The sequence below is a fragment of the Actinia tenebrosa genome, unplaced genomic scaffold (genome assembly GCF_029948245.1).
Source record: "Actinia tenebrosa isolate PJP-AT-01 unplaced genomic scaffold, QUT_ActTen_1.0 PGA_scaffold14__42_contigs__length_11649687, whole genome shotgun sequence".
NCBI classification, from domain to species: domain Eukaryota; kingdom Metazoa; phylum Cnidaria; class Anthozoa; order Actiniaria; family Actiniidae; genus Actinia; species Actinia tenebrosa.
Window position 1 is genome coordinate 1383667 of NW_028292574.1, and position 26679 is coordinate 1410345.

At 38.6% G+C, this 26679-nt stretch overlaps 2 protein-coding genes and 1 long non-coding RNA gene across 5 annotated transcripts in view; 2 read left to right on the forward strand and 1 right to left on the reverse strand.

Annotated features, from left to right (window-relative positions):
• LOC116288963 (uncharacterized) overlaps window positions 1-26679 on the reverse strand; it is a 136290-nt gene that overhangs the window by 60265 nt on the left and 49346 nt on the right. The window lies entirely within an intron of this gene.
• LOC116288671 (uncharacterized) overlaps window positions 1-26679 on the forward strand; it is a 371660-nt gene that overhangs the window by 14719 nt on the left and 330262 nt on the right. The window lies entirely within an intron of this gene.
• Window positions 21417-23363, forward strand: LOC116286605 (uncharacterized). Its single transcript, XM_031693157.1, has 3 exons — window positions 21417-22057; window positions 22156-23008; window positions 23073-23363. Exons 1-3 carry the CDS (start codon window positions 21417-21419, stop codon window positions 23361-23363), a joined length of 1785 nt encoding a protein of 594 aa, XP_031549017.1.

Genomic DNA, 26679 nt, shown 5'->3' on the forward strand with positions numbered 1-26679 from the left:
CGTCTTGGATTTGTCGATTCGTCGAGAAAAATTCTTGTCAAAATAAATATATATATACGATTGTTTGATAAAAAAACCACACTTGAATTCTAGAAGAACACTGGTTGGACACAGGGCGCGAGGGACAAAATGTAATGCACTAGTCAATTGAAACCCATACCCCCCGACCCCCGCGAAATACATATATGCGAGGAATTTACAGTTGAGTGGTGTTAAAATCAGACATTTTCCTCGGTAATCGGGGACACATTCACTGTCAAAACCCACGCTATTGTGGCCCATTTCACGACAACTCCAAATTCTTGTGCTACACAGAGCCAATTGTTGTGTGTTCCATGCACTAAATATTCAATGCTCAAATATTTTCATGGGCTCTGAACCTCAAATCGTGCGAAAACGTTTAGGTTTACGTCTAGTCAGTTGAGAATTTAATGGTATTAAATTGAAAATGAACAATGCTTGTAAATATTGCGAAGCTGTAGTTTTAATAGATTAATCATGATCTGATTCTAGATTCGAACTGACCAAAACGACTGAACAAAACCAGCGTATAAGAACCTTAGCTTTAAGAACCTGTTAGGGTAAAATTCTCACTTTAAGACCCCTCCACATAAGAACCTATTAAGGCTACAATTTTAAGAAAGGTTCTTATCAGTGGAGTTCAGTGTAAAAGTGTATAGGTAGAAACTGCTATAAGTTTGTTTGAGCATGTGTTTTGTGTAGGACATGCTGCTCTATACTAGGCTACGGGCTGCCTGTGCTTGGAATCACAACGCCTTCTTGGTATTTTTCAAGATGGCCGACCTCTTGTTTCCAGGTCCTTACATATTAAAACGAGCGTTAAAATCCCCGCTCGATTCCCCGCTGAGAAAACCATTCGTTAACTCCCCGATCCCCCGGTGCAATCATGCTCTTAAAAGTACATCAAAAACGCGTCACGTCCCCGTTCAGTGCCCCGCTAGCCGCGGAGGTCGGGGGGCGGGGGTTTCAATTGACTAGTGCATAAAACTCTCTTCATTTGCGGCTGGGCGTCGAGAAGTAAAGAGCTCACGAGATAAAACTAGATGTAAACAAACAAGCGACGCGAAGATTGTCAAACGTTTATGGAGACACAGAAAGTTAGTTAGCTATTTTACGATCTTACATATACACATTCCCGAACAAACGAATAAAATTTTAAAATAGATAAAGCTAATTATTTGTGCCCTAGTTTTACGAAGTACAAAGATTTTCACACGAAAATGAGTTGTCTCAACTCAAATGATAGCTACGAATTTGCTATTATTATCACTAAATCCTACTACTTATGAAAACAGAATGCTGGCAAAATATGAGTTAGTCAAATAATCAAATAAAAAACAAATAAAAAATCTTTAGCAAAAAGCCAGCAGTGTCAGACTGAATGGGTTTCAACTGAGCCGTGCAAAACACTAGAAGTTGAGAAAGCATGAAAACTATGAAAGCATAATAGATTGTTGAGTGTCGACAATACAAAGAAAACCTTTCTTTTAATTGAGGAAGCTATTAGCTTGTCCGCTTGTGTGTGCAGAGCCAGACGAGAGCCAGACTCTGTAAGCCCTGCAATTGTCACAGTATTTATGCAAATTCAGTTCGCGTTTATTTAAGTATATTTTTATGAAAAATTGGCAAAAGTTGAAGAAGAAGAAGAAGAAAAAAAAAAAAAAAAAAAAAAAAAAAAAAAAAAAAAAATCTCTAAGAACAAAGCGAAAAAACTTCAATGGAAAGTCATTTTAGAAAAGCATTTTGCAAGTGGTATTGAAAAATAACGGGAAAAAGAGCCCATAATAATAATAATATATGATAAGAAGAAGAAGAATACTACAAGCACGCAACCCATTCGAAATCAAACAGAATCTCGACAGAGAATTGAAACAACGAATGATGAACGACACCGCGTTGGAACGAAATGGCCCCAAGAGATGAACACCGCTTTAATTGATCATAGATCACGGAGAAGTATATAAAAGAAACAAAACAGCAGACATGGCTTGGAGCCTACACCAACCAACAATTCCAAGACAAACAAATGTCACCAACAGCCAACCAGATCCTGAAGAAGTGGAAAACCATTCCCGATATTGTGTACAGCGTAAGCAAGAGCATACGCCAACAACTACTACCAACAAAGACATACCAACAAAGCAAAGCACAGATGACTATCACAGACACCAAATGCAGAATGTGCCATATGGCTACAGAATCAACAACACATGTACTGAGTGGCTGCTCAAAGATCGCCCAAAGCCTTTACACAGCCAGACACGACAGAATGCTGCCGATATACCACTGTTTGCTGGAAAAGTACAACTTTCAAGAAAGTGATAATGGAAAGGCATGGTACCAACAAAGTCCACCATCAGCAGTACTTCAAAATGAAAAGGCAAAAATATACTGGAATGTACCCTTTCAACTTTAGAAAGCAAGAGGATTTTCAACCGACTTGGAAAAGTTAAAGAGCAAGCTCTTGGGAAGAAGAAGAGGAAGTGACACACTTATAAAAATGCAGAAAGCTGTCATTTCATCTACACTGAACATTGCACGTACTTTCAAATCACTGCTATGAGACTTATCACTATAGGCATTCGACACTGAACCAAGGGCGGATCCAGGGGGGGGGGGGGGAGGGAAAAGGGGGCTGAAGCCCCCCCCCCCTCTTCAGCAGAAAAAAGCGATGCCTTTTTATATTGTTTTCCGTTGTGTTGACGGAAGAAACTCAATTAGCCCCCCCCCCCCAAACTCAATTAGCCCCCCCCTAAACTCAATTAGCCCCCCTAAACTCAATTAGCCCCCCCCCCCTAAAATTTTGGCTGGATCCGCCCTTGTAAACATTGAACATTATAATTATTTATAGTTTTTTATTAGGTTGTTATAATTTAGCTTAGACTTAGATTTTGAGTATTTTGAGATATAGATCCAAATCAATTTTTTTTTGATAAATACTTCGTTTAATATAACAACTATTCAGATTTGTTAGATCTGCTATCTAAAGGGGCACAAGAGTCCAATATGTGGTTGCATAACAATCTTTAATGCTCATGGATATTAATTCTTTTTATGATATATAGCTATTGTGATTAGGAACATTATTTTTATTATAGACAAGAGTCACTAGTTCATTGTATAAAGAACAATTGTAATTAGAAGCTTTTTAGAGTTAGATTGGCCTTTAGGTTACGCTTAGCGCAAATGGAGCAAACTAAAGTTTAACGCTGCTGTCATAATTGCTGAAAAGCCGTAAGGCGAGCAGCAACACGTACTAATCTCGACACGACAGTTATTGCATGTTGGGAACCCTGTTGACTGTATGTGAGAAAAATCTCGATTTTGGATCTCGGTGTCGTTCCAGCCGGATTTCTCGGAGGATGCTCGGAATATGCTCGGGCATCGGTTGTATCGTAATGTGTCCTCGGAGAATGCTCGGTAAATAAAACAAAACAGAACTAAACTATAGTCGTGTCGTAAGATTAGATAAATTTGTAGATTTCTTTCGTATTTCATTATGTAAATACTGTATATTCAACTCGTATCTTGCTTACGTCCTTGGGAACGTAATGCATGGTGATAATATCTCAATATTCACCAGAAGACGGCGCAAATAAGATCGACATGGCTATCCACGGCATAAGAAAAAAAGAATGGCTCCCGCTTGAAGGCACCGTGTGCGGCATGTATAGGAAAGATAGCAGACAGAACGAACAAGAAACAAAGGAAATACACTCAGCACCATTACGGCATTATGGCTCTTTTGAGGAAATGAAGGAAAATCAGTTATTTATAGCGGAGCCGAAGGCCCGCGCTAGCGGAGCACCATAGGTATAGAATATGGTAAACTATGCAACTCAGTTTTCGTGTTCATCGCATGGGAACCCTGTGTGTAACGCTAAATGTGTCGCCCGCCAGGTGTACATCGCGTTTCTGATTGGTCGAGCTTTCAAATCACACGTCACTTGGAAAATGACGACTTTTTTTAACGAGCTTTTTTAACTATCATTTTTTTGTAAATATTGTAAAAACGAAACAAAAAATTATTGAAGAAATCATTGAACAAAAGAATTCGCCACAGTGTGAAGATAGAGGTTAGGACATTTTCTATTTTGTTTTATTTAGTGTAGATAACATAGCTACAACATTACCGGAAAACGAGCAACAAACTAGCATGATGAACGAGCGAAAAAAGTACTTGTTTTGTTCTAATGGTATTTCATACATGATATAAAATAATCATTTGAAAAAGCACTTTTTGAATTCCACAGTTAAACGGCAAATCCAAGAGATATTTGACAAAGTTTAAAGCTAAATAACATTCCTAAAATTACCGGCAAACGAGCAACGAACTAGATTGACAAACGTGCGAAAAAAGTGTACCTGTTTTGTTATTATGGTAAGAATACTTTCATTTTGAATTTCATTCAACAATTTTATATCTTTCAACAGATAATTTATCTAAATATTGAATGAGTTTTAAAATTACACCAAATATTCAACTGTTTATTGAGCTTTTCGACCTAGTACATGATTATAAAAATTAGCTTATATTTGTGTTGTTGTGAGATATGTTATTATATAAAGAGCGGTACATTGTCTTTCACTTTCAAAAGCTAAGAAAATATTTTAAAAATTTCCAAACGCCAATTTACTGACAAAGAAAGTTTTATTTTGTATTTGCATTGCATTTTCCGTTATTTTCTATTTTGCTTCAGTTGTTCTTGTCAAAAATAAATGAATGTAAACTTATTAGTTTTTCAAAAACTTTTGTTGTTAACTAAATGAAAACTGGTAAAACTGAATTTTCAAAATCTAGTAAGCTTATGTTTTCAAGCTTCTCGAAAAATAATTAAGACTTTTGTGAATAAAAATACGGTTCTTGTAAAAACATAAAACTTTTGGTGTGGATAATTAACCAAACATCGTTATTAGTGTAAAAGAAGTAAAAGTAAGCTTATGTATTTTGCTCACCTTTTTTTTACCAGTTTTCAAGTCCGTTTCATAGTCTTGATTTGTCCATAAAAGTTCGGAAATCTCCAAAATTTCGATTTCAGTGAAAGACATTCGAGATAAATTTCACTAAACCTGATATTGTATTGGATTATTTGTAGTTATCTTTCGTTTTATAAGTAAAATTAACCTGGAATTCAAAGCTTAAAAAATGTCGGCCATGGAAAACGTTGTCGAAGAATCTTACAAGAAAAAAACTAGCCCCTGGGGGGGTTGGTGGTGAGTTGTGTACAAAATTCATATAAGTGGGAGAGTATTCTCGCGCAAAGAAAACGATGTAATGCATTTTGATTCGTTTTCAGTGCATGTTTTTTTCCTATGCGAGACATTATCTTAACATTGAATTTTTTCCCGAATTTAATTCTATCTTCCACATTCATTCAAATTGGGCTCCCTGTGACTTGCGTATCGGGAGCTCCGCTACGCCTCGTGCTTTTATACCTGATAAAACACTCCTACTCGTTTTTTAAACACTACTTAATATTTAGAATTTTTACTATAATTAACATATAATTGGTGTAAGTGTACGTCAGCCCAAGGAGCTAAAGCTTTCTAGTTGGCTGTCGTAATTTTCATTTAGGGTCAAAAAAGAAAAAAGGAGGAGAAGAAGAAGAAGAAGAAGAAAACAAAACAAAAACAAAAACAAAACAAAACACTACTACAAAGGCTATAATATTATAATAATACTTTAGTATTATATTCAACAGTATAAATTTCAACTATAGCAAAAAAAGAGATAAATAAAATAATTATATCTATATATATATATCTATATATATAATGATATAATTGTTATTGATTATTGAGTAAGAATTCCTTATACATCTGTACTGTTTGAAGGACGAATAAGGAAGACTTTTGATTGATTTAGGTATTGTTTCCCAGATTTTAGAAATACTAAAATTAAATGTAAATTTACCGTAATTTGTTCTTACTCGTTTTTTATAGAAATTATTATTGGCTGAAAATCTTGTATTGTACGAGTGAATATCTGACACAGGTATTATGGATTCACTGAAGATGTAAGATATTCTGGAAAGATTGCTCGAAATTTTATGAGTAAATAATGCCTGTCTTATCTTATATATATTTTCAATATAAAGGATGCCTAACAGTTTGAAGTATGATTTCGGATCATCGCTTTTCTTGAGAAAGAAAATGCATCTTATACGTTTCCTTAGTTGAGAAGACAATTTGTCAGTATTACTTTTATAAGTACACCGGATCAAGGGACTCCAAGCCAACAGCGGGTGCTGATGTTTGGCTGGATCTCGTAATGACAAGATCAAGAGTTTGGCCATTTCCCTGAATTGGAAAATCAACCATTTTAACGAAACCAAAAGAGCTAATGAAGCTGATAAACCCAGATGCTTCACAATCAGTTGTTAATCCAGTGTAGGCTTGTAATGAGGTGTTGCATCATCATTGTGGTCACGCATCACCAGCTTGTAATATCATTAGCGGAATAGTCCCTTTCACAGTTCCCTGCGCCATCTCGAAAGGTATCCGTGCCTTTGCATCGAAGTGAGACGAACGGTGAGCTTGCAATGATAGAAACCTTTTTTAAACACCTTGGACCATTATTCGCATGTCTCTATCATTGCAAGCTCACCTTTCGTCTCGCTTTGATGCAAAGGCACGGCTACCTTTCAAGATGGCGCAGGGAACTGTGAAGAGGACTATTCTGCATTCGGGTATCTTAATTACGTTCATTAAATTTTGTCAGAGTTTTTTAAGACCAGACTCGTACCCAGTCGCCTCTCTTGTCTTATTGTTCTCACGCTGTGGTTGGTGGGAAGGATTTGGTGAGTTCGCGGCGCATCAAGGGAAGGAAGGAAGAGAAAATGGAAGCGTCACTTTTTCTCTCTCCTTCCCAAAAGCCACCGCGCGCATTGGGCCACTGGATACGAGTCTGTTTTAAGACTAAAAAAGATACTTAAAAGTATGCTTAAAAATACTTAAAAGTATACTTTTATTTAAAGAAAGTTGTTATGTTGTTACTTCAGTGTCATCTTCTTGATCCTCACACACTACAAGGAATGGACACATACTCGTATCTGTTGGCTCAAGATAACAGCTCAGCATCATTAAGGCATGGCTCTCAGGTGAAAAACTGATTAGCTATATCATAGCCAGTTTTCTACGAATCTTCCCCAAACTTGGCAAGTTAATGTCTTTTGCGAAAAGAAGGAACCTTAGAGCCTTGGTTACCATGGAAACTAAGTCACGTGACCACAAGGCCGCCATCTTGGATTTTTAAACAAGCCGTTTGTAAACGTACCGAAACATCTTTAAAAGTCATGAAAATGCAGATTACTATTCATATTTACAATGCCTATATGGATCTAATTGGATATCTTGGATATTATTTTAAGTTTAATTTTTAGAATATTTTCTATTTTTTCCAAAAAATTAAAAATATTCTAAAAATTAAACTTAATATAATTTCCAAGATATCCAATTAGATCCATATAGGTATTGCAAATATCAAAAGTTTCAATACGATTACAAACGATTTTTTCCCCCAAGATGGCGGCCTTGTGGTCACGTGACCTGGTTTCCATGGTAACAGATATGCAGAAATTGCTTGCCTTGAAGAATTACTACTACGAGCCAAATTTGGGAAAGATTCATAGTAAACTGTCAAAGATATGAATAGATAACTGATTTTCCATCACTCCCTCAAAAGAGCCATGCCTTAATGGTGCTGAGAGCAGTAAAGAACTGGAAAAGTAAGTCCTAGTTTAATAAAGACAATCTTTAGAAATCCCGTCTTCTGTAGAAAACCAAATCTAACTACAGTGGATCAATTCTTTGGAATAACTTTTCCATCCTTCTAAATCTTACTCGTGCTTAAGATCCTTTCCTTCCTATCGCATCCACTCTCACCTTATTTTACATTTAGACATTGGTTGCTTTGTAATTAAATACCACTTTCCCTTAATCGCACTTTTTAATGGTAATTTATAAACTTTTTTATTAGTTATATTATTAAAAAAAGTATTATATTTTTCGATTTGTTGTAATTTAACGTCTAGTTAGTGGGTGCATGTGACAGCCCAGTCGTAAAATGCCTTTGTTTTTTTTTTGTCTTCTCCCTCTCGCGAAATGAGTATTCTTGCGCAAGAGTACCATATATGGATTTGAATGACATGTTCATAGATAACTGAATGGCTTATAGATTGGCTTAGCAGCTGAGGATGTAATTCCGGGCTTTAGAAGTAATATAATTGAGCAGTAAAAGAATATTTCTAGGACTGTAATTCTTTAATTGATATTCTTTTGTATTAATACAACTACTCAGTCGACAGTATTCTGGCTTCGATCGCGTGGGCTAGTAGAGCCCATATGTAAATACGGCTTTCAGTCTCTGGTTAATCTTGAAGGCATATACATAAGTATATCGTTATATACTACGCGGTAATAATAGAGCTGGTAGCTTTGGCCGTAAACTGAATTTCCGATAGGTTTTGAATCCTTTTACTAAAAGAGTCAAGTTTCACAGTTCCACTACACTGGCTTGGATATTTAGAAAGACAATATTTGAAGAATATAATCAATAATGGAGAGATAGAGAACTTCAGGAGTTAAAAAAGCTCCAGCATACCCCACTTTGGACTCCCAGTCCACGCTCCAAGAGCGTCTTGTTATATATGTAGTTTGAAGATCTTGTAATTATTAATATAACTCTCGTTTTTTTGTTATGAGTTAAATTGGAAACCGGTTATAGCGGAGCACCATACTTAAGAAAAAATGGTAAACCATCGAGTTGATTTTTCATGGCTTAGATGACGTCACTTCCGTCCGTCCGTCCGTCCGTCCGTCCGTCCATCCGTCCATCCGTCCATCATTGCACACAACACAGGAATCCCGCTTGACGTCAAAGCAAAACTACTAACAAATGCGGCTCTTAAATGCACAAAAAAAAAAAAAAAAGGAAAAAAAAATCGCTTTAGGACAAGTTATGGCCCAAAAACAATTTAAACAAAACTTTCATGTAGTCAAAGATGGATCAAGAAGTGTTCTTCAAGAATTCAGGTGTGTGTTTTTTAGCAAACAATTATAATTTTTTTTGACAAGCATTTTTCTCGACGAATCGGACAAATCAAAGACTTTCTCTCAAAACTTTTTATGTTTCTATAGATAAGCTTTATTTAATGCTGGAGGAAAAATAACACGGAGAGCATATTACGACAACAAATATTCGTCTTTTATTTAAATTTGTAAATCTTTAACAATTCGGTTGTTTTTAGCCAACTATCGTATGTTTTTCGTTCAAGAAAAATGCAGCTTTGTTCGCCTCCTATCGCGGGGACCCATCGGCAAAACAATGAAGACTTTCATTCAATAATTTTATATCTTTCTAAAGATAATATATTTAATTATTGAATGAAATATGAATTTACATCAAATATTCTCTGTTTATTAAGCTGTTCGAGCAAGTATGATTATAAAAATGAGCTTAAATTTGTGTTGTTGAGAGATGTTATTATATAGACCTATACTTTCACTTTAAAAAGCTAAAAACCATTCAAAAACTTTACAAACGCAAATCTACTGACAAGAAATCGTCATTTTGTATTTTGCCTTGCCTTTTGCATTATTTTCTATTTTGTCTCAGTTGTTCTTGTCATGTTTAACTGTATTTAAGCTTCGTCACTTTCTGTAAAAGAAAAGTAAGCTTATTTTCTGCTCACCTTAACCAGTTTTCAAGTCTGTTTTTTGGTCTTGATTTGCCCTAAATCTCCAGATTTTTGATTTTAAATTCTACTAAACTTGATATTGTATTAGATTATCTGTAGTTATCTTTCGTTTTTCTTTAACTAAAAGAGATTCAAAGCCTAAAACTGTCGGCCTTGGAAAACTTTGTCGAAGAATCTTCCAAGAACAAAACTAGCCCCTGGGGGTGGTGGTAAGTTGTGTACAAATTCCTAAGTGGGAGAGTATACTGGCGCAAAGAAAACAAAGTAGTGCATTTCGATTCGATGTCACTGCATGGTTTTTATTATGGGAGAAATTTTCTTCATCTCGAATAAAAAATAATTGAAGATTTCTTCCCCGATCTTTTTTTTTACCTTTTTTATTTTTACCTGTGACTTCCGTATCGGGAGCTCCGCTTTTAAGCAGTGCCTAAATATATATATTTCATATCTTTTACAGTTTACAATGAATCTTTCCCAAATTTGGCTCGTAGTAGTAATTCATCAAGGCAAGCAATTACCGCATGTCTGTTACAATGGAAACCAGGTCACGTGACCACAAGGCCACGTTGCCAAGCTGGAAATTCCTAGATACAACCTCTTCCGCCTTGATCGACCAGGAAAAAAGTGCGGTGGAGGAGTGTGTGCATATTTTTGCAACCATACAAAGCCGAAGTTCTTCAAGATATCAGCAGTGTATCTGACGCCTGCTTCCATCATCTTTGGGTTAAAATTCAAGTTAGGAACCTTAAATCCTTCGTGTTTTGTACCATATACAGGCCACCTGATACTCCATCAACTTGTTTTGAATCGGATCTATCTCCAAGTTTCATAATCGCTTCATTGTTAAACAAGCCAATCTACATTCTTCGCGATGCTAACTCCAACCTACTAAATCCTCAATGTTCTGACTCTGGTGCTCTTTTGGATTTTATCAACTTGTTTAATTTAACACAACTGATCAATTCACCTACGAGGGTCACTCAAACTACTGAAACTCTTATTGATATTATATTGGCGTCAAATATGAAACAAGTCAAGGAAGCCAAGGTAATTCCTTGCTAAGTTAGCGACCACGACCTCATTTATGCTAAGCTACAACTTAAACAGTACAGACCTAAACCAACTTATATCTACACCAGGAGTTTAAGACCGATAATCCTGATTCTTTCCTGGACGAAGTGCAGAAAATACCCTGGAGCGTAATGGATACATTTGATGAAATTGATGATATACTATCTATCTTCAACTCCTATTGTCCTAGACAAACATATTCCATTTAGGATGATCAAGGTTCGTGAAAGCCAATCCTTTTGTGACAGAACAAATTCGTGAACTAATGAAAACTCGTGATATGTTCCAAAAGCTTGCACGACGGACTAAAGATCCACTTGCCTGGAATGCTTTCAAGGACTTTAACCGAGAAGTTAAGAGAGAAATAAGAATGGAAGAAAGGAGGCATGTGATGGAGCAAATATCCAATAATAAGAACAATTCAAATTCTCTGTGGAAAACCATCCGCATCTGTTTACCCAAAAGATCAAGAAATGCCAAAACCTACAGTACAGATGATCAAACAAAAGCCGAAGAGTTTAACGAGTATTTAATCAACGTTGGTAAGAGCACTGTCAAGAAGATTAACGACTTGGCCGTTAAACTTAACTATGATCAGTGCAGTGCTAACTTTGAACCCCAAACGTATGCCATTGAGGAACAGTTCAACTTTGGCCTCATCAAAGAAAAAGATGTAGAATCCATTATCAAGGGCATGACAATCAATAAAGCTCCTGGATATGATAAGATACCTGTAAGGGTCATCAAGGATAGCCTACCAGCTGTTCTGCAAGCTGTTACAGCCCTCATTAATTCCTCCTTTGAGACAAGTGTTTTCCCCAATAAATGGAAAATCGCAGAGGTACTTCCCATTCATAAGGACGGTGATCATGAATTGCCTATGAACAATAGGTCCATCTCGTTGTTACCTGTACTGTCCAAGATTTGTGAAAGAGCTGCCTATGACCAACTTACAGAACACCTTCAAACAAATAATAGGATGTCTATCAGTCAAAGTGGATGCAGAGAATATCATTCAACTGAGACCTCTGTATTATTCACTACAGATAACAGCTTCAGTCCATCGATAACAAAAAAACTGACCGCACTCGTGCTGTTAGATAAGAGCAAGGCTTGAGCAAGGTTTGATTCAATAAACCACCAGAGATTGCTACTAAAATTACAACACGTCGGAGCCTCACCTACTGTAATAACTTGGATGCTCAGTTATTTGTCAAATCGCTACCAAGCTGTACGAATCAACACGTCTCTTTCCAAACCATTACGAGTAGAATACGGAGTGCCCCAAGGAAGTATTCTTGGTGGCCTATTATTTAACATCTTTTTTAACGATCTACCTTCGGGAGCACAAGACTGTCTTACACAGAACTACGTAGATGATACTAAGTTAATGATCTCTTTTGTCCAAAAGATCAATCTGACGCCACGACGAAGATCATTGGTGGTGACTTACGGAGAGTACAAGATTGGTGCCTGGAGAATCAACTCTTGCTGAATCCTGATAAAACTAAACTACTCTTATTTGGGAGCCGTCAGATGCTTGCAAAAGTAGATAATTTCCAAGTGTCTCTTATGGCAAAGCCGCTAACTCCATCTCATGCAGCAAAAGACCTTGGGGTATTTCTGGACAGCAATTTGACATTTAATGAACATATAACACAAACAGCGTCATCTTGTATGGCACGCTTGGGACAAATTAATAGAGTGAAACATTGTTTCGATAGACAAACACTGATTATCTTAATTAATGCTCTAGTTTTTAGTAAACTTTTTTATTGTTCGTCAGTCTGGAGTAATACGACAGAAACTAATCTCAATAAGATTCAGGCTGTGCAAAATTTTGCTTGTAGGATTGTTTCAGGGGCCAAAAAGTATGATCACATCTCACCTATACTAATCATATAATAATCTCAATAAGATTCAGGCTGTGCAAAATTTTGCTTGTAGGATTGTTTCAGGGGCCAAAAAGTATGATCACATCTCACCTATACTAAAAGAACTTAGATAGTTGCCAATTAGAAAGCAACTATATCTTAGGAAAGCTACTCTAGTTTTTAAGTTCATGAACGGAATGGCCCCAGGTTACTTAGCAGACAAGTTTGTCAAAAGATCTAGCATCTCTAGCCGTCAAACTAGGAGTTCTCAGATGTTAAATATTCCGCTCCTTAAGACAACCACAGGTCAACGTTCCTTTTATTATCAAGGAGTTAAGCTTTGGAACGATTTAAGCGATAGCCTTAAACTTTGTAAAAATGTGCAGTCTTTTAAGCATGCAATGAGAAAAAAGCTTTTAAAGGAATTTCTTAATAATGAAATTTTTACTAATAATAATTATGATTTCGATAATTTTGTTTCTCATTTTAAGATTCTTATAGTTTAGGTTTTTAAAATGCATTTGCATATCTAGATATATGTTTTATCTTTCCTATTATATATATATAATATATTATAATATAGCTTGTACGTTCAACTATTTTTGAACGGTTTACGTGTGTTTCTTGTCACGGGCCTTTTTGAAGGTAGGTGAATATATTGTATATTTTATTTTAGATTAAAAAAACTCATTAATAATTCATGAAGGAAACACAATAGAATTCATGACCATGAAGGAGGTTTTATATCTGATATAGATTCGTCTTCATTTGCATAAACCTTAACTTGGATTTTCTCTATCAAACTTTTTCATTTCGTAAAGAATTCGGTACAGTATGAGAACATACATCAGGAGTTTTTTAAGCCGTTTAATAAACTCGCAGATCGTGTTTTATCGGGTCTAAAACCACTCGGCTACGCCTCGTGTTTTATACCCGATAAAACGCTCCTGCTCGTTTATTAAACAGTACTTATACTTATATTTGCATTTATATTTAACTTTTATATCATATTATAATTTGTATTTGTCAATGCTTCTGAAAAGCCCTGTAAAGGGATGAGGTATCAAAGTATGTATGTATGTAAGACCGCCATCTTGGATTTTTTAAACAAGCCGTTTGTAATCGTATTGAAACTACTTCAAAAGTCCTGAAAATCCATATTCCTTTTCATATTTGCAATCCCTATATGGATCTAATTGGATATCTTGGAAATTATATTAAGTTTAATTTTTAGAATATTTTTAATTTTTGGAAAAAATAGAAAATATTCTAAAAATTATTAAACTTGAAATAATTTGCAAGACATCCAATTAGATCCATATAGGCATTGTAAATATGAATAGTAATCTGCATTTTCATGACTTTTAAAGATGTTTCGGTACGTTTTCAAACGGCTTGTTTAAAAATCCAAGATAGCTGGTTGTCACGTGACTTCGCTTCCATGGCAACCAAGGCTCTAAGGTTTCTTCTTTTCTCAAAAGACATTAACTTGCCAGGTTTAGGGAATATTCGCAAAAAACTGGCTATGATATAGCTAAACAGTTTTTCATCTGAGAGCCATGCCTTAATGATGCTGAGTAGAGATTTACGAAGCGGAATAAAACAAATGCACCCACAGCACGAAGTCACACAAGTCAACATAGTATTTGACTTTTTAGGGAACTATCGTAAAGATAATAATAATGGAAACTTTATTATGTTTTCCAAATTCAATCGTAAATCTCGCTATATATAGGCAATTTACAATCGGCTACTTGAATCTTTTACACATAAGTACATGAAAAATAGTTAAAGTGTATGCCAAGGAAAAAATGTTATTTTCAAAATGACTTACATGTGAACAGTGTAGTACAATGGTTGCAGTATTTTTGTATGTGGTCGTCTCTTTTCAAATATATGAACATTTGAAATATCAATATGCAAATGAGATGATATAAATTCAAGAATGTGTTGCATTTTGCAGTGTCAGTTATAAGGATGATTTGCAAATGAAAGAAAAAAAAAAAAAACAGCGGTACTTTCCACAACAGCATTTTTGTATAATAAATTAGTCTTGAATTTACGTGATCTCAATTGCATATTGATCTTTTAAACTCTTAAATGTTTATCTCTCCGAAAATAAAATTTCACATACAAAAATACTGCAACCATACTACTACACTATTCACATATAAGTGATTTTGAAAAAAATTTTCCTTGATATACACTTTAAAACATTGATTGTACCTTTTTCTTTCACATTTACTTGTAACAAAAAGTTAAAACTTCATCAAGTCAGGGTCATCCCAGAGAGGGTTGTCCCATAACTGTTGAACTCAGATAAGGATCGTCGCTCAAGATCCGTACGGTTCGTGAAAGTCATTGATACGCTTAAGACATTGTAATAGCCGGAATCTGTTCGATTTCAATTAAGGGTTTTCAGAGTTTGAACTCGTGCAGTCGAGCAAAAGAAGTGCGATATATTTTAAAATTCCAATGTGAAAACCTTTGATGAGCCCTCACATCAGATCCTCCGTTTTTATGGCGAGATATCGATTGAGCCAAGCACCCATAAAAGCAACGGTTGTATGAGCCCTGCGGGTCATACGCCAAAGTAAATCCTTGCTGCTCAAACTCATTCAAGCATGCTGTCCTTGGATCACACACAATCGGAAAGATGCAAATGTCTAATAATTTTGCGAGTCATCCATTTTGTCAATAATTTAAAGGCCTTCAATGAGTTCTTAAAAAGCAAAACCAAAGGAACGTGATCTTAACTCGGATTGATGGATTGAAAACTTGTGAATCTCAGATTATGATAAATAGAGTTTATTCTATTTTATGTTTGGAAAGCTTTGGTTAGTCTCCTTCGCAGCCGTCATTACTTTCGGTACTATCGTCGGTACGGATTAACGAAGCACGCCATAGGTTTTCGAACACACGGGTGGGACTTAGAAATTTTGGTTCTCCTCACTTAGAAAAAAAAAAAAATTAAGTGAAGACACCAAGAATCGAACTCGTCAATTCGGCACCAAAGAACTACTACAATGCCAACCCCAACCCTAAACCTTAACCTAACCCCTAGACCACGAAGCGAATTCGGTTGGGTGGTCTCATTTCTTAGTCATATTTAAGCGATGTACCGCGAATGACATCGATCTGAGAAGACCGCCTTATTATCTCATGAACATCAGCGTTATTATATATGTACGCTCATTTATATTCATTGATTTATATTTGACGAATATTAATTGTCCTCACCAAGGTGAGGGTTGTCCAATACTGTCGAAATGATACGGATCGTCAATGTGGCTCACGATCCGTACGATTCGTGAAAGTCATTGATATGCATAAAACATTAGGTGTGTGCACTTAAACTTTCACCGTAACCCTGTGTGAAGTGCTTTTGTGACCGTCTGTGTAAATTGGTTATGGCCACCCTGTGGTAGTGAATACCATAACTTATAGTTCCAACTGATACCATCCGTACGAATCGCACGGATGGTACAAAAGGAAGGGTATACGAAGAGCTTGAATAAGCATATATAAAAGTATAAGTATAATTATCAGTTGGTTCGATTCGTGACAACGGTAAAAGTGTAGAATTGTCTTGATAATAGCGTAATGTTTCATCAAATTTGATGGTGATTTTACCTAGCAACGGGCCTGCAAAAGACAAAATTTACTTTACATTGCAGAGTATATTTAATCATTGAAAGAGTTTTTTTTTTTTTTTTTTTTTTTTACATTTTTTTGATAATGTGGTAATTTATTATGCATTTGATGATCATTTATACTTGATTTTCGAAAGTGGTTTATAACGATCCATTAGCTTTTGATAACAGCTTAATTCCTGTAGCATTTTATTGTAATTTTGACGTGATTTTTGACCGTGGCTTATCATTACGATGTTGGCTTTCGATAACAGCATAATTTCTATAGGATTTTATTGGGATTTTTACGTTATTTTCGAGCGTGGTTTATTACGATGCATTGGAATTCTTATAGGATTTTGTGATTTTTACATGAAGGATTTGATTGTGATTTTGATCTGATTTTCGAGCTTTGTTTTTTTTACGTTACATTGGCTTTTGATAACAGCGTAATCATTATAGGATTTGATTGGGATTTTTGAGCGTGGCTTATAACGATGTTGGCTTTTCATAACAGCGTAATCATTATAGAATTTTGTCAAGTAAGGTTAGCACGTGCCACCTACATCTGATGGCCCGCATCTCCTGGCCCCACACGCATCTGGTGGCCCCTTGACCATAACATGGGAACGAAGCATGCTATGGTAACGAAACTTAGTAGCATTGGTGAGACTTGTGTTGTCAATCATCAGACCAAGTGACATGGCGTGACGTCACATACCACGTAACTTGCGAACAAAACATCGTCGATTTTCGCTAATTGTCATTACAATAAATGCTATGGTAACGAAACTTGGTACGATGGGTGTGACTTGTGTTGTCAGTCATCTGACCACGTGACATGACATGACGTCACATACCACATGACTTACAAACAAAAAAATATCGATTTTCGCCAATAGCAGAAGTTCATGCCAATAGTCATTACAATAAATGCTATGGTAACGAAACTTGTTATATTGGCTAGCCTTGTCATGTGTGATCCGACCACCTGATATAATGTGACGTCACATATCACGTGAGTTAACAGCCAAACATTATAGTCGATTTTTGCCAGTAGTTTTTACTGACGAACAATTGCATGTTATCATTTCATCAAATGAAATCATCAGAAAAATGAAATGTTAACATTTGGTCAGCTACGATTTCAAGCTCACGCCTCCTCATGTGAGCCCACAAAATTATGTCTCAAAAACACGGTTTTTGCCGGGATCTTTTCTCAAAATAATGACTATCTAGGCAAAAAGCAGAAGTGGTTTTAGTTAATTCAACTATTCACGGACTGTATTATATGGTTTAGATTGAATTCTATTGAAAAAAAAACACCGTACTTTTTGAGTTGAATTTTACAAGAGAAAATATGTGACATAACCGGGGTCAGGCTAGAATATCGTTTCTCCTTGAAAAAAAAACAGAACCTGTCAAAAAAACAGAAGTGGATTTGTAAGCCCCGCGCTTTACCAAAGTGAAGCTAGCGTCGGATTGGCAGCGTCGGATTGATATTCATTGAGATGCAGAATCATTTCCGGGGGAGGTCAAACAGGTCATTCGAACTAAATTCCTCTTTTTCCCCAAACGGTGGCAAAACGCAAACGAATTCCGATTAAACTTTCTTCTCTGATTTCTATTTATGATAATCTATGCTCTTAGTAGAATACACTGCCTATTCTCGACGAATTTACCGATTTTGCTCTCAGCCTCGGATTGGACTCGTATTATACAAGTCACGTTCAAAACATTTAACTGACAACAACAGACTGACGATTTAATTTTTATCAAACATTCAATTCATTCCCTTCTAACCTTCATAGTGAACTGGATTTTACTAGCTTCTAACCTTCGTATCGGGATCTGTTTACATTTCATTATACTGATTTTGCTCTCAGCCTCGGATTGGACTTGAGTTACATCTCAGCCTCGGATTGGGATCGTATTACATCTCAGCTTCGGATTTAATTCTTTTGTAGTTTTTCATAATTTGCACCGCGTTCGTATTTTAATAATGATAGCTTATTTCGCCACATTTGCATGGTACACCTCAGCCTCGGATTGATCGTGTTTTTATATTAAATCTAAAAGATATGATTCAACATCTTAAAGACCTTTTCCCTTTCCCGGTTACATTGTTGCATGCAATGGAACTGAATTTAGATGTGAAACGTGAGCCGTGTGGATTGATAAAGATCACTGGCTGTAAGGTATCTTTCTTGACAAGATATGGAGAAACACATTTAAATAAACAATGTAGACATGAAATCAAGGTGGTGTGAGGCTCATAGAATTATACTTCATAACACCTTGCCACTTGTTGAAACTATTTAATCAAGAAGTTTTAATATTCAAGCTCGAGGAAATTATCTAAAAATTTGTATACGTTGGTACAAATTAGTAAAAATTACGCCATTTGCTGTTCATTAACAGAAAATGTACATTTATTTGTGCCAATAGTTGTATCAATAACGTGTAATGTACTTTCATCAACACCATAAGTAACATCATTAGCGCGGATCAACTTTCAATAACTATATTTGAATATACGTGTACATTCATGGACATCAATGGACAATCAATAGCGCGTTTGTACATTCATATGCGCGGAATGTATTTTCTTGTGCGCGCAATTAGACTTCAATAACACGAATTGACAAACAGTTGTGTTTATTGACAATCATTTACCTAAAAGTGAAAATTCATTAGTGCTATTAGCATAACCATTGACAATCTATAACGCGTTTGGACAATCATGAGCACCAATTAAGCATTGTTTAGCATGGTTCGACAAACATTTGCATGATTCAAATAAACATCAAGATAAAAAAAAGTAATCATCAGCGTTTTTCTTTATTCAGCATTCTTTTAAAAAGTTGTCTCCAAAATATAATTCACAAAACAAATAAGATAGAACAAGAGCTGAATTACGTGTACTGTGAAAAAACGACAACCTTAACTTTAAGATATAAAGAAGCCATTGAACGCAATAGTCAACCTACATTTAGCGATAGCAGTCACTTTTTGTACGATATGCCACCAAGAAATAGAAAAGGCATGTAACTGCATTGGGGTCCCTGTGGTAGTTTGGGTTCCCTGTGGTCTGTGGTGCGCATGCGCGGAGTCATTCTCTGGCACGGCGGCCACGAGGCCACTGAGTTTTTACCTTTTGGGGTATTTTTAGAGGTTTCATAGTCCCCCTTTTTATGTTTATAAAGCTTCTTTAGAAAGTAAATCACCTCGAATGAGTTGTACTCAGCCTCTAGTTATAATAAAGTTTATTTGTATACCGCCGTGGCCAGTTACAGTAAAAACTCAAGCCAGCAAACTCAGCGAGTAAAAAATCTCAGCAAGACATTTCTTCGAACGACAATCGACGGCAAAATTGGAATACTTCTCAAGGATATTTTTGTTTTATGGCAACTGGACTGGACAACAAGGATTCACAAGGATTTACAAGGAAAACAAGGACAAAATTACGGACATGGAAGACGAAAGAAAGGGATTTATTAACGGTGAAAAGAAAAATTCTACGGCACATTTTGCGGAGTCAAATGTCAACTCGGCGACGGAATCTCCACCGAAGGGAACTCCAACAACGGCCTCTGCGACTAAACCAAACAGCCACGATCCAGAAAAGGTTCAAGGTTCACTGGATGTGGAAGGAAAGGGTTTGGAAAGGGATGCTGAAGAACTTGGAGTTGGTGCGAGAAGGAAAACGTCGACGAAAAAAGGTAAACAATATGAATTAGAGAACTTGAAGGAGAATAGAACATCGGCTTTACGACAAGTGACAAGACAGATGAATAAAATTAGACCACTGCTTCATGACTTTAATAATTTTGAGTTTGTGTCAGGCGAGACAGAAGTTTAGAACGGTTTGATTTCTAAATTACGAGATGCTCATGAAAACGACGAAGAGGTCGAGGATGCTGTTACGTGGTTTGACACTCACGATGGAGCTATCTTTAAGTTTAAACAACCAGTATGTGAATACATGTCAAAGGCTAAAGGTGTGTTATTTGAAATTAATTCCACTACTTCAAGGGGGTCTCGTCATTCCTCGAGAAAATCTGGGCGTTCTAAGCATTCCGTCTCCTCATCAATGTCTTCGAAATCAAGGTTAATCGAAGCACGCGCTAAGATCGCAGCATTAGAGGTCGAAGCGGCGTTTTTGAAGGAAACCCAAGCGCTTAAGATGGCTTCAGAAGAACTAGAGTTAAAAGAAAGGGCTTAGCTCAAGCGAAGAAGGAAGAACAAATCTATGAGCAAGCAAACGAAGATGATATGTTCTCAACCCCTACTTTAGCGCGTGGGTTGCCGCGCCTCTCAATAAGTGTGATACCAACTAGTGGTGACAGTGGTTCCCTCAACCATGAAGCTTCGGCAAGCACTAAGCCTACAGAGAGTCAAGGAGCACCTCTTGGTCTTCCTGTTCACACCTGCGTTGCACATGACCCGCCACACAGTCATACAACCCCTACAAGTACGGAGCCCTCGGCGAGGCAGGGAATGGTTAGTGGTACCTCAAGCACAACCGTAGTTTCAAGCTCACCTGCACCCATAACCCCCAAGAATGTGCCATTAGGGGTAAGCCAGACAACAGTTAAGGGCGTGTCCTCAGGTTCAAACATAATGTCAAGTCCACGTGCACCCATAACCCCCAAGAGTGTACCATTAGGGGTAAGCCAGGCAACAGTTGGGAGTGTGTCTCCAAGTACCACCGTAGTGTCAAGTTTACCTGCTTCTATGAGCTCCAAGGGCTTACAGTTAGGGGTGGGCCAGGGAACGTTACATGGAAGCCGCGCAAGCTCATCATTTGCGTACAGGCCGCCCCTCCACACTAGCCCTGCACAAGGTATAGCATATCAAGCGTCTCTTCAAGGTATCCCTCCAGTATTAGGAGGTCAAGGGTTTGACAATTTTGGTCAGCCCTCGTACAGCATCGTCCCTTTGATATGATGGGAGCAAGTATGACGCTAAGCGCATATCCACCGTACATACAGAACAACACATATCAAGAAATAGTCGACATACAAAGGAAACAAGCAGAATTGTCCGAAACTATCGCCGCCCAGTAGGCAAGGAGCATGTTGCCAACGCACAAGCCTCCCACGTTTTCCGGCGACGCAATGGAATTTCCATCGTTCTTAACCCCCTTTGAATCATTAATTGAGTCAAAGGTGGAAGACTCTGTTGAAAGACTTTACTTCCTGGGTCAATACACTACCGGAACGGCAAAGGAAGTAATAAGCGGTTGCCTGCAGAGGAAAACCGACGATGCGTACGATGAAGCAAAGAATCTCTTACAGCGACAATTTGGCGATCCCTTCAAAATTGCTAGCGCGCACATTAACAGGCTGTCATCCTGGCCGCAGATCAAGCCGAACGAAGGCCTCGCCCTTCAAGATTTTGCGCTTGCCCTAGAACAAGCGAAATCGGCCATGAAGGGAATGTCGCACATGGACGATCTCAACACTGCGCAAGTACTACGCCAATCGTGGGAAAAGCTACCGCGTCATCTGCGCAGCAAGTGGGCCGAAAGGAACAGTAAAACTAGAAGTATGAAGGGAAGAATGGCCGACTTTGAAGAATTTACTCAATTTGTGCGGGAGCAAGCAGAGTTAGCCACTGACCCAGTGTTCTCAGAGGAAGGTGTAACCAAGCTGCCTCTTGAAGACAAAGACAAACCCACTCGCCCGACGTTCGGAAGAAGACCTCCTAAGAGAGTAAAGGGTTCAAGTTTTGCGACGAATCTGACGGAGAGAAACAAGTACGAATAATAAGCAATAAGCCGAACGTTTCTTGCGCCCTTTGCGACAAGCATCATGATTTCAACGACTGTGAACAGTTCTTGAAAAAACCTCTTAGCGATCGACGTGACTTTGTGAAGGAAAAGGAACTGTGTTATGGTTGCTTTAGCAACCAACATGTCGCAAAGAATTGTAAAGATAGACTGTTATGTAAAACGTGCAGCAAGAAGCACCCAACATCTATGCATGATGATGACTGGACAAGTAAGACAAAGAACCAAAGCGAAAAGAGCCAACCTAAAGAAACCCCTCGAGTTAGTAACAAACGTATGGATGTCTGTAGCGTCACGGAAGCTGGAGATATACCCGTGAACCTGAGTGTGCTACCGGTATGGTTGTCTCATGAGAGCAATCCATCAAACAGATTAAAGGTCTATGCACTGCTGGACAATGCCAGCGGTGGAACGTTTGTAAAGGAGCTGGCACAGAAGATGGGCATAGAAGGAAGCGAGACTGAACTTCTACTGACAACATTACAAGGAACGGAAACCGAGTTATCGAAGGCGATTAACGGATTAATTGTGACTAACCTCATGAATGAAGACGTAAGCTTAGAATTACCTAGAACTTTCACTATGCAGGTCATTCCAGCAGACCGCAGTGAAATACCAATACCTGATATAGTAGGCCAGATCGATCATCTAAGAGAAGTGAGCAAGGAGATTCCACCCTACATGGAAGAAGTAGAGGTAGGACTCTTAATTGGTTTAAACTGTCCAAGTGCGCTACGACCAAGAGACGTCGTTTACGGAAAGGAGACCGAACCATATGCTGTACGCTCACTACTGGGATGGTACATCAACGGGCCTATCAATTCTTCGAAGTGCAACAGTCTTCACTGTAACAGAATTCTACTGGACAAGCAGATGGCATCTACGACCGCCAAAAGTTACGTTGTGGCACAGAGGACAGTAAAGGAACGGATAACGCCACAATCGGTAGAACGAATGTTTGAGTTGGACTTCTCTGAAACAGAAAGGAACTGCTATGTCACGCGAAGATTGGAAGTTTTATCAAACAGTTGAAGACTGGATTGTTCATCTTGAAGACTCGCACTACGAGATGCCTCTTCCGCTGAAGGATCGGAACATTAAGCTACCAAACAACCGCGTACAAGCAGAGAAGCGTTTGGAGAGTCTGAAGAAGCGACTAAAGTCAGATAACAAGTACCACACGGATTACTGCAACTTCATGTCCGAGATCATCTTTAAAGGCTACGCTCGCAAGGTCGACACTAATCTTGAAACCAAAGAGGGAAAATTCTGATACCTGCCACACCATGGTGTGTACCATGCTCAAAAACCAACGAAGGTGCGTATCGTGTTTGATTGTTCGGCTAGATACGAAGGACAATCTCTGACCAGCAAGTTAATTGGCGTCTTGACCAGATTCAGACAAGAGAGATTCGCGTTTATGGTGGACATCGAGAAGATGTTCTTCCAAGTGAAGGTGAGAAGAGAAGACCAAAGTTTCCTCAGATTCCTATGGTGGCCCGACGGAGACACGGAGAAAGAAGCGGAAGAGTACTGTATGACAGTACACTTATTCGGCGCGGGATCGTCACCTGCCTGTGCTAATTATGCCCTTAGACGCACGGCAGACGACAAAGAGTGTAAGTTCGGTGCTGAAGTTGCCGACACGCTAAGAAAGAACTTCTACGTTGGTGATGTTCTTAAATCCGCACACACGGAAGACGAAGCTATTGAACTAGCGAAGAACGTTAAGGAGGTCTGCGCAAGAGGCGGATTCAATCTGACCAAGTTCGTCGGTAACACGGAACGCATCATTGACTCGATCCCGCAAGGAGATAGAGCTGAAAAAGTAAAGAACCTCGCTTTGGGTCAAGACAAGTTGCCCATTGAGAGGGCATTAGGAGTCCATTGGTGCATCGAGTCTGATGTTTTTAAATTCCGAATTCAGCTGAAGGACAACCCCTGTACACGGAGAGGGATCCTCTCCACGATCAGCTCTGTTTACGATCCCTTGGGTCTCATCGCGCCTGTAGTGCTGGTCGGGAAAAGAATCTTACAAGACATCTGTCATACTAGTGACTGGGACGAACCAGTTGACGACGCCACGAGAAGCAGATGGGAGAAATGGCGGAGTGAGCTTCATCTACTCGAGCACCTAGACTTACCAAGGAGCTTCAAGCCAGAAGAGTTTGGGAACATGCTTCATCTCAACTTCATAATATGTCCGATGCCTCGATGAACGGATACGGACAGTGCTCGTACCTACGTCTAAAGGATGAAAATGGTAAAGTACACGTTTCTTTGTCATGGGCAAGACCCGAGTAACACCAAGAAAGTCTGTGAGCATCCCGAGACTGGAGCTAGCTGCAGCTACCTTATCCGTGAAGATTGCTGATGCCATAAAGGAAGAACTTGAGTACGTATAGATTGAAGATCATTATTGGACAGACAGCAAGGTCGTCCTCGGGTACATTAGCAACGAATCCAGAAGATTTCATGCTTACGTAGCGAATCGGGCACAAGTAATTCAATATCACACCGATCCCTCACAATGGCGCTACGTCTAAACAACATCAAACCCAGCAGACGAAGGTTCAAGAGGAATGTCAGCGAAAGAATTCATAGAGAAATCGAGGTGGATCAAGGGACCTGAATTCCTGAAAGAGGAGGAAGATAAGTGGCTGAAAGAGGAAACGTTCGAGGACGGTGTAGATCCAGACTCACCAGAAGTAAAGAACATCAGGGTAAACGCAAGTACAGTCAAGGAAGAACCTAGCAGTATACTCAGCAGATTAGAAAGATTCTCAAGTTGGCACAAGGCGAAGAAGGCTATAGCTCTTTGTTTGAAGAACAAAAGAAAGCTTAGAGACAGAATCAAGTGCAGCCAAAATTCACAAGAAAACGAGATTGTAAACAACGGGGCGTCCTCCACAACGGAAATGACTGTAAAAAATCTAGAAGAAGCTGAGGAAGAAATTATCAGACAAATCCAGAAAGCTGCGTTTCCATCTGAACTAAAGAGTCTCCGAGACATCCAGAACAGCCCAAAGTACAGCAGCCGCGAGACAAACAAAGAAAGGAAAGCCGCATTAAAGAAAACGAGCTCTCTTCACACATTGGACCCCTTCGTGGACGAGAAAGGTATTATCAAGGTTGGAGTAAGAATTCGGTAGGCAAATCTATCAGAATCACTCAAGAATCCCATTATTTTGCCGAAATTGAGCCATGTGACGAAGCTGGTGATCGACCACGTTCACGAAAGGACTCATCACAGCGGTAGAGGAGTCACCCTCAATGAGTTACGTGCAAGTGGCTACTGGTCATAAATGGAAATGCCATGGTAAGACAGTTCATTTCCAAGTGCGTCAAGTGTCGTTACCTCAGAGGTACCACTGGAGAACAGAAGATGGCGGATTTGCCTAAGTCACGCCTGGAACCTGCCCCGCCGTTTACATACTGCGCGGTCGATTATTTCGGCCCGTGGTACGTCAAACAACGAAGATCCACCGTCAAGAGATACGGCGCGTTGCTCACGTGTTTAGCAAGTCGCGCTGTGCATATCGAAGTGGCTGATTCACTGGAAACGGACTCATTCATACAAGCATTAAGGAGGTTCATCAGCAGAAGAGGTCCTGTCAGAGAAATTCGCTGTGATAGAGGTACAAACTTTGTTGGTGCTGAAGCTGAACTTAAGAGACCTATTGATGAGATGGACGACCAGAAAGTGAAAGCAGAACTACTAAAGGAAAACGTAGATTGGGTCAAGAATCCAGCTTCCGCAAGCAACTTTGGAGGTGTCTGGGAAAGACAAATTAGATCAATCAGAAACGTCATGAACGGACTTCTAAGAGAGCATTTTGCCCGCATTGATGAAGAAACGCTGAGAACTTTCCTATGTGAAGCAGAGGCTACCGTGAATAGCAGACCCTTGACGGTGGAGACACTCAGCGACCCCCTGTCCGAACCGCCGATTTCTCCAAGTACGCTGCTCACTGGGAAGACAAGACTCGTGTTACCTGCACCTGGAGAGTTCAAAAGAGAAGATCTGTACTGCAAAAGGAAATGGAGAACACAACATCTAGCACAAGAATTTTGGCAGAGATGGAGCAAAGAATATTTGCAACAGCTACAAGCAAGACCGAAATGGACCCAACCGAGAAGGAACTTCAGAGCAGGAGATGTAGTCTTACTAAAGGAAACCTTGTCCCCAAGAAACAAATGGTCGTTGGCTAGAGTCGTGAACGTGTATCCGGATGATCAAGGTCAAGTTCGATCAGTCACGGTACTGACATCCAACAGATCCAAGTTGGAGAGACCTATAAACAAGCTTGTTCTGCTTGTAGAATCGCAGGGAGACCGGGATTCCCCGACGAGGAACCAGAACGGTTAAAAAACGTTGATTATGACGGACACATAGAAGAACTGTAGAACATTGTTGAGATTGTTATAGTTGATATTGTTAATTAAGGAAAATGTTATCACAGGATAACATTTTGGGGAGCCATGTAACTGCATTGGGGTCCCTATGGTAGTTTGGGTTCCCTGTGGTCTGTGGTGCGCATGCGCGGAGTCATTCTCTGGCACGGCGGCCACGAGGCCACTGAGTTTTT

Coding starts and splice junctions, on each gene's coding strand:
- LOC116286605 (XM_031693157.1), top strand. CDS start 21,417: ATGGAATTTCCATCGTTCTTAACCCCCTTTGAATCATTAATTGAGTCA. Junction 22,058..22,155: donor AATCTGACGGAGAGAAACAA/GTACGAATAATA, acceptor AAAACCTCTTAG/CGATCGACGTGACTTTGTGA. Junction 23,009..23,072: donor ACGTTGTGGCACAGAGGACA/GTAAAGGAACGG, acceptor TCTCTGAAACAG/AAAGGAACTGCTATGTCACG.